This window comes from Lactuca virosa, chromosome 4 (assembly GCF_052849685.1).
Source record: "Lactuca virosa cultivar CGN04683 chromosome 4, Lactuca_virosa_CGN04683_v6, whole genome shotgun sequence".
Taxonomy (NCBI): Eukaryota; Viridiplantae; Streptophyta; class Magnoliopsida; order Asterales; family Asteraceae; genus Lactuca; species Lactuca virosa.
In genome coordinates, this window is record NC_136429.1 from 240961703 (window position 1) to 240971662 (window position 9960).

At 35.3% G+C, this 9960-nt stretch overlaps 1 protein-coding gene across 1 annotated transcript; it reads right to left on the minus strand.

Moving 5' to 3' along the window:
• Window positions 1–403: 403 nt before the first annotated feature.
• LOC145108124 (Phototropic-responsive NPH3 family protein) lies at window positions 404–2960 on the minus strand. The gene is made up of 2 exons (XM_079045120.1): window positions 2100–2960; window positions 404–1114 (listed from the first exon to the last, which is right to left on the minus strand). The coding sequence occupies exons 1-2, from the start codon at window positions 2895–2897 to the stop codon at window positions 581–583; spliced, it is 1332 nt and encodes a 443-aa protein (XP_078901246.1). The 5' UTR covers window positions 2898–2960; the 3' UTR covers window positions 404–580.
• Between the last annotated feature and the right edge of the window lie 7000 nt (window positions 2961–9960).

The following is a 9960-nucleotide window of genomic DNA, read 5'->3' on the forward strand; positions in this document are numbered from 1 at the left end:
AGAACAGTACAAACTTGGATTCGTTTTGCCACAACATATCCCAACTAATCAACAAGTGGCCGACTTGTTCACGAAAAGATTATGTGGACCACAGTTCCGGTTTCTTTTGTCCAAGATGCACCTTGATGGCATCCATCAAAGTCCATCTTGCGGGAGGATGTTGAGATTATGACGTGAACATTGTAAATAGAAAGTTAGTTATAGTTTGTTATGTGTAGTTAGAAGTCAGTTGTTAGAAGTAATGTAATAGCATCACACTTTGTAACTATAAATAATATTAGTTGGGAATAAACAAGTCAAGTGATCTCATTACAATGAATTCCCATCTCTCTATTCTAACAATTTCCTCTACCCTGCTCTACTCTGTTTACACGTTTTAATACACAAAGATTAGATTAAAGGATGAGAACCAAGAACCGAATATGTTATATATAAGTATGTAGTACATGTAAGTTATTACAGATTTAAAATGACAAAAGCTAAGGTATATAAGTAATTATTGTATTGTAATATCTGACATATCATTATATTTTTTAAAAACAACTGATCAAACAACAAATAATCTAAAAATTAATGAAACTTAAGAAGTAGATGATCTCCACCTTTTCGGAGTCTTATTTCTCCCTTGTTTTCCCTTGAGAGGAGTTTGCTTTCCAATGCTACTCGAATCCAACTTACTTTCGTCAGCCACTTCTATGCTCATAGACTTTAGAGTCGTTGACATTTGCAGTTTCCTCCAATTGAAAAACCCTCTTTTCTTCTCCGATAACTTGTCAATTTGATTTTGCATCGAGTAGCATTGCCTTTCAAGCTTTGTTACATGTTCTTTTAGCTTCTTGATTTCCATTTGTTGAATTGTTGCAATATCTCTTGATGAATGGCACCTATCGTGTATGTCCACACTGAGGTTCGGGCTTCTAGCAGTGCTGAATGATCGACTCCAATCGGTGTGGGAACTCAGTTTTGCTTGCTCAGAGAATAGCACTTGGATTACTGATCTTACTGGTAAACGTTCATTTTGAGCTGCATGAATGGATGCTTCGGTTGATAACTTTTGACTATCGATTAATTTGCATAATCTCTTTCTTTCTTGTTTTGTTACGTTCACATGCGTCTGTACATAGGAAATTTGCATTTATTATATGTTATAAAATTAAATTTCTATTTAAAAAGAAAACATAAATAACGCATTTGAAATAATTAAGTTGTCACATTCATCACGGGAGGCCAAACAAAAGGCCAAATTGTAATTCCGATGTGCACCACTTTTATCTTCTTTATTCCTATCATTTGGTGGGGGTGACATATGACAACACAACAATAAAATATTTTATTACAGTATATAAATTATTAATTTTGTATTTAAGTTATTTCGTAAAATATATTACAAACATTATGTAAATGTTATTATTGAATAAAGTTGATATATTAGCAAAACATTGCATTTTCAAACTATTAAAATTTTAACTTATTTTGAAGCAAAATAATTCTTTGAAGTCAATTGCTTTATACATGAGATAATTAATATAAAACGTACTGTATAATGTAGAATGTAATTTTACATAAGTCAGAAAAGTTTTGTATTCCGAGTGCTTGCCGTTGTCTAAAATGGAACTAGTGATACTTCAATGTTTTATTATAAAATCATAATATTTGTCACAATAAAACACTAATTGTTATTCGTTTATTTATTTCAGCATTTATTAGATTTTATGGCTTTGCAGGGTATTTATATTAAATTTTATAGAGTTTGTATGATTATACTTTTCATTCAATTTTACCATTTTTATGGTTCTATTTTTTATTTAACTTTATTATTTTTTTAACTTTATAAAGTTCAATGAAACATGTTTTAAAAAAACTATAGTTAAATTTAATTTATGCCATTTATAAAAGTAAAAAGTTTCTTCTATCTCGATGAAGATTTAATTTATAGTATTTAGCTTAACTTTTTTTTTTTTTATATAAAATATTTGTCTATCTGACGTATAATGATGCATTAAAAACGATATATTACATAAACAGAAATAAACTGACGCATTTAATTAAAATTTAAAAATCTGATAGTTTAGTTAAATTATTTGGTTAAAATAACTTACTTTTAAATAAGTATCAATAGCACGGTATAAACCATCGTCCGTGGCACGGGCTTGTGCAGGAACGGCTCCGGCAAGCTCCATAAACTCCGGCAATGCCACCTCTGAATCGACTGCAACTTCTGCAAGATACGCGTCTACAAGCTTTGCAACCTTAAACATTCCGGCACCGGTTCTCAGACCTTCGATCTCCAATTCCACAAACCTCTTCACTAACCGGAGCATAAGCTCGACGTCGAACAACGTGCTTCTGTCATGACTAAAACACGGTATCATCAGCTCTTTCAACGTCGCCTGATCCAGCCGCCATGCAACTCTTTTCTCCAGCTCCTCCTTGTAACTCGAGTCCACACCCACCATGTTAGCATTCTTGAGTAGCCGGAGAAGAAAGCTGCAGGGAATGGCGTCTTTCTCCGGTGGTAGAACCGCCACTATAGTCTCTATGAAAAACCGTTTCTTGAGCCAAGACGCGGTGGCGCTTTGTGAGAGAGACTGGAGTTCGGGGGCGACAGGTGATGGTGGTTCGCCGGAGAGTTCAGGGATCCATTTGGAAGCGTAATGTGTGATGATGGAACCAATGAGGTCTGGTCGTACGCCATTAGCTTTGATGCCTGAAAGTGTTTTGACGAAGTAGTCGATGTCAACAATGCAGGCGTCGTCAAGCCAGCATTTGGAGGCGAGGGAACTTGATTTGTCGGTGGGGGAAGTGGCGGAGGAATCCGATGACGGTAGGTGGTTCATTCTGGTGTATTGGTGGCGGTGATGGCCGAGGAATTTGGTAAGGAATGAGGAGCTGTTCATGTTATGTCCTTTTTACATTGTATATGCCTTCATGTGGATAAAAAATGAACACGGACCACATGTTTGATACTTCCAAACTTTTTATAAATAGCTAACATGGTTTACAAAATAACAATGTATTCGATATTAAATTTTATGGTAAATAATAGTATATTGTTGTGTGTATATATATATATATATATATATATATATATATATATATATATATATATATATATATATATATATATATATTTTTTATCACGAAAACATTTGAGAACAAATTTAAAAACACAATTTTTTTAATTAAAATTATAAAATAATATTTATATAAATCAAAAAATAGTTACAAACAATTAAAAAACTCATTAACTAACACCACCCACCACCACCACCCGCCACCACCACCCATCACTAACCACCACCACCAAGTACCACCCACCACCCACCATCACCACCAACCATCACTCGCCACCACCATCACCACCACCATCACCACCCACCACCATCACCACCCAACCATCACCACCGGCCACCACCACTCACCTCCACCGCCTGCCACCACCACCCACAACCCCTACCTACCACCCATCACCACCACCCGCCACCACCACCCATCACTACCCACCACCACCACCCGCCACCACCCACCACCACCACCCACCACCACCCAACTACCACCACCTGCCACCACCACCCACCTCTACCGCCTGCCACCACCACCCACAACCCCTACCTACCATCCATCACCACCACCCCCCACCACCACCCATCACTACCCACCACCAACCACCACCCACCACCACCACCAACAACCACTACCTACCACCCATCACCACCACCCGCCACCACCACCACCCACCACTACCAACCACCACCAACCACTACCCATCACCCACCACTACCCACCACCCACCATAACCACCACCACCCACCTCCCGCCACCACCACCAACAACCATTACCTACCACCCATCACCACCACCCGCCACCACCACCTACCACCACCTACCACCCACCACAACCACCACCACCCACCACTAACCACCACCCGCCACCACCACCACCTATCACTACCCACCACCCACCACCAACCCCCACCCACCACCCATCACTACCCACCACCACTAACCACCACCCATCACTAACCACCACCACTAACCACCACCCACCACCCATCACTACCCACCACCACCAACCAACACTCGCCACCACCATCACCACCCACCATCATCACCACCCAACCATCACCACCCGTCACTACCCACCACCCGCCACCCCCTCACCACAACCACCCACCCGCCACCCCCTCACCACCACCAACCACCACCCGCCACCACCACTCATCACTACCCACCACCACCAACCACCACCCACCACTCATCACTATCCACCACCCACTACCACCCGCCATCACCACCACCCACCCACCATAACCACCACTACCACCAACCACCACCTGCCACCACCATCACCACTCACCATCATCAACACCTAACCAGCACCACTCGCCACCATCACCCACCAAAACCATCACCCGTCACTATCACCACCACTTGCACCCACCCACCCACCTACCACCACCTATCACCACACACCATCACCACTAATCACCACCACCCCACCTCCACCACCCGCCGCCACCACCCGCTGCCACCACCCCCACCCCCACCTACAAAGATTTGTTATTGTGTTTTTTATTCATTAGGTTTTCTCTTGTATATAATCACATGTGATTATATGTATCGAGTCACATGTGGTTATATGTATCGAATCATATATGATTTATATGTTATTAAATACATATAATCACATGTGATTAAATACACGTGAAAAACTAGTGAATCGAGAATGCAAAAATGAATATTGTCCACGTAAATCATATGTGATTAGATACATATAACTACATGTGATTATATGTATTTAATAAAATATTATTTACATGGGCCGTATTTATTTTCGTGTTTTCGATTTAATAATTGGCATCGTGTATTAAATCACATGTGATTATATGTATTTAATCACATATGATTTATATGGAGAATATTTGTTTTCACGTGTTGATTCAATAGTTGTTCTTGTGTATTTAATCACATGTGATTATATATATTTAATCACATATGATTCGTATGGAAAATATTTATTCTTGCGACGATTCAATAATTGTTCTAATATATTTAATCACATGTGATTATATGTATTTAATCACATATGATTTATGTGGACAAGATTCATTATTTCTTTCTCAATTCAATAGTTGTACTCGTATACATAAGCACATGTGATTATATGTATCAAATCGCATATGATTTATATTGATAATATTCACGAGTCAATATTTTTTCTTATGTATTTAATCATATGTGATTGTATGTATTAATCACATATGATTAATGTGGAAAACGAAAAAATATTTAATCAAATGCGAAAATGAATATTGTGTACAGAAATCATATGTGACTAAATGTACAAGAATAACTATTGAACAAGAATGTGAAAATGAATATTGTCCATAATTAGATACATATAATCTCATGTAATTAAGCACACAAGAACAACAACTGAATCGAGAACGCGAAAATAAATATTTTCCACATAAATTCTATGTGATTAGATACATATAATCACATGTGATTATATGCATTTAATCACATATGATATATGTGGAAAATATTTATCTTTGTGTTCTCGATTCAATAGTTGTTCTTGTGTATATAATCATATGTGATTATATGTATCTAATCACATATGATTTATATAGACATCATTATTTTTTGTCCGTATAAATCATATGTGATTAGATACATATAATCACATATGATTATATGTATTTAATCACATATGATTACAGTGGACTAAGAACAATTATTGAATCGAGAATGTGACAATGAATCTCATCCACATAAATCATATATGATTGGATACATATAATCAAATGTGATTATATGTATTTAATCAGATATGATTTATGTATACAATATTTATTTTTGCGGCTTCGACCGAATAATTGCTTTTGTGTAATTAATCACATGTGATTATATGTATATAATCATATATAATTTGAGGTGGACAAGATGCATTTTTTCCTTCTCGATTCAATAGTTGTGCTCATGTACTTAATCACATACGATTATACCTATAATCACATTTGATAAAATACATGAGAACAACTATTGAATCGACAAAGCAAAAATGAATTATGTCCACATAAATCATATGTGATTAGATTCATATAATCACATGTGATTATATGTATTTAATCATATGTGATTTGATTCATATAATCACAAAGCAAAAATGAATTACCTCTACCACCCACACCCATCCACCACCCACCAAAACCACCACCCGTCACTATTGTAACATCCGCCTAAAATGGATTCGGGTCAACCCAACCCAATTGGAAATTTAATAAACCCTACTCAAGATTACTTGACGCTAATAGGATCAAAACCCATGCAATACGATATAACTTGACGTTAATAGCAACATAGTATTGTACAACGTTATAACTATAATCAAAGTAAATTATGATACCATATTAAAATAAAATCAAAGTATAATGCTCTAATTAAATTAAAAGAATCAAACTTGAATTCTCTAATTAAACTTCAAATCAAAGTAGATTGTTATAATCAAATAATAACCTATCTTTTATAAAACTCCATTTTTATAAACTTTACATTAAATTTTATAAAACTCTATTTTTTATAAACTTTACTTTAAATTTTATAAAACTCATATATTAATTATGTAAAAGATGCTTGTGTTAGTGGGAAATTATGAAGACCACCAAAAGCAAAAAGATTATTCCCATGGTCTCCCACTCACACCTCCCATCCACTTTCCTTTCCTTTTTCTCCCAACACATTATTCTCTTCACCACTTAAATCTTCTCTATTCTTTCTCTCACTCTCAATCTCGAAATTTCCTCCAAGAATACTCATATTCCATCCAAGAACAATCTATTATACTCAAATCTTCATCCCTCTTGAAGCATTCATCAAGGTATGTTGTTAAAAGTTTCAAATTCATACAAGAAACAAATTAAATCCACCAAAATATCTAAAACTCATTTTTTTCATAAACCTGATTTTTCTCAGAATACCATCAATAAAATAAGAAGTTTTGGAAATTTTCAGAAAATAACTTATTTTTATTGAATTATCATAATTATTTCAATAAAGTAGGGCAATAATTCACATAAAATACTTGTTGCATTCAATAAATTCTGAGAAAATTCTGGGATGACTTGTATACTGATTAAACATGATATATGAAGTTTCATGCATTTATATTACTGTTTACTATTATTTATGATTTTATTGATTAATTAATAATGAAATATATAAAAAATACTTCCCATAGTAACAAATATCTGAAACTTATACACTGGGCTCTACATCATGTTATAAAACTATGGTTAATTTTACAGATTTGTTGAGAATCATTTACTATTTTTCCCGAATTTTGTGTTGTTTAATCATTAAAATATTAAATAAATACTAAAACAGTTCAGAAAAATATACAAATTTTACAGTAATTCATATTGTATGAAATAATGATTTCCTAATAATTTCATAATTTTTCAATATTGTTTACTATTTAAAACTATTTTCCTAACTATTTAAGCATGTAAAAATGCATTTTAATGATTATTTCATATAAATAATTGTTAAAATCTATAAATAATTATAATTAGGCAAGTTATTATTTTAATAAGAAATTATTAAAATCTAGCCTAAATTGAAAATATAAATTAATTATGCAAAGTAAGTAATTCAATTTAAAATTCATTTAACAAATAAATACCTTAATATTATAATCAAAATGAATTATTGTTAATTCATCTAATATAAGAATACGTGTCTAATTATTTGTATTAATACTTCATTCTTGTTTAGCAGTTCCTAAACCAAAAACTATTAATTATATTAGGTTCTACGCCATTTTGACCCGAATCGTGTATCGTACGACACACGCATTTCGTTTTTGGACTAAAGTGAGTAATCTACCCCATACTTTATAATTTTCAATACTTTTGGGGTGTATCATGTGGTTCTAATATATTTCAACTTCATTTTATTGTTTTATCACAATTGAGACATTGTTGGGACATTTATACGTGAATCATTAATTGTATAACTATTGTTTGTTTACGCTACATGTACTTGTAGTGCATTATCATTTTTAGTCTAATCTCCATGACTATGCCCGTATTCTTGAGGTACGTTATGGACAATAATAGCGCTATTGGGTTGACCACCCCGCCTTGGGACGCTAAGGTGATTGATCACACGTGGTTGAGTGTGTATGATGATTAGACGCTCCATCCTATATATATTTATATATATACATATATATATATATATATATATATATATATATATATATATATATATATATATATATATATATATATATATATATAGGGTGAGGACTTATTGTTGTTGTTATCAATTGTTAATCAATTTTTGATTTATAAACATTTATCTCAAATACAATTGTTTGGCGACTTCAAAAGAAAACAAATTTCAAATTATAAATGTTTCAACTTCACAATTTTCTCTACTAAAATTTGATTACTCACCAACTCTCGTAGTTGACCTGTTTTTACCCATGGTGCAGATTTGAAGAATGAAGAATGATGAAAAATAGGTTGCGCCTTAGAAATCCACAAGACAATTTAAATTTGATGTAATAAATGTTGTTCGTATTTGGATATGTATTTGTATGTTGTGATTCTTGTTTGCATACTTAGTACTTAATTGAATCTAATCATATTATAACATAGTTGTCATGAGACTTTGAACAATATATCACGCCTTGATCGATTCCGACAAGGATCGGGGTGTGACAGATTGGTATCAGAGCCCTTGACTATAGGGAATTAGGTTAATTGCCTTGACCTAGTCTATAGCCTCTAGGGTCCTCTCGTATGCTAGTTTATAAAATGCACACACAACTGTATGCAATTCGCACTTAGAAAATCCTAGGAATACCTTTGTGTGTTAATTGCTCCCTTATGTGCATACGTATTACTCCTGACACTTATATGTGTGCATACACTTGTGAATATTCTCCACTTTCTTTGAAAATCACACACATACTCAAGTTGTTTAACAAAATGTATATACATATATGTATTCCTTAGAGCTCATAGGAAATTCAAAGTCATCCACTCTAGTTGGGTAGGATCATAGTAATGGACGCGTAGTAACTGGAAGGGGGAGGTGCCGGTAGCCCGAAAGTCCTGACTAGGTAAGCATTCGTATACATCCCAATCAACCGAGGGACCAGTTTGCTTATCTGGGGACCAAAGGCGAGAGTTCCCAAACCTATAGGCCAAAGCGCGTCATTCACATTACTTTTGAGCCATCAAAATACCCGACCTTATCAAACGTATCCGAAAGGATACACTCCAAAATGGCTAACTCATTGGACTATTAAGTTCCCTAATGGGCCTAGAAGTGGGAAAGAAATGTGAAAACTTAGTTTTGTGGGGGCCCACGCAAGTGCTACATGTTTCACATTTAGTAACCATGGAAAGCCCAAAAGGTGCCCAACACTCCTAACCATGGCCCAACAAGTGTTTTACAATTATTTTACCCAACAATGTCTAAAAAACTTTATTTCCATAATCAATTTACAAATAACTCACAAGTCCATATGCGTGTTTCTCGTAGATGGCATTACGACCCCCATACGCTGCTCGCAACAGCAGAAGGCTAGCTGCCCTGGTCGCCAAGGAGGTAGAAAACGTCATCCCAACAATTGCAACCCAACTTCATTCTCTTCAGCCACAAGCTCCAGCAACAACTCCTCGTTGCTCGTTTAAGCACTTTCGTAACTGCAATCCGCCTTACTTCAAAGGCACCGATGGTGCCACCGCACTCCTCACATGGATTGAAGAAATGGAGAGTACTTTCATCCATAGCGAGTGTCCTGAGGACCTGATGGTCCGTCATGCTACATGGTGCCTCCTAGGTCATGCTCTCACATGGTGGAACCTAGAAAAACGGGCAAAGGGAGAGGCTGTTGCCTTGGGAATGACCTGGTCAAAACTAAAAGAACGCATGATGGAG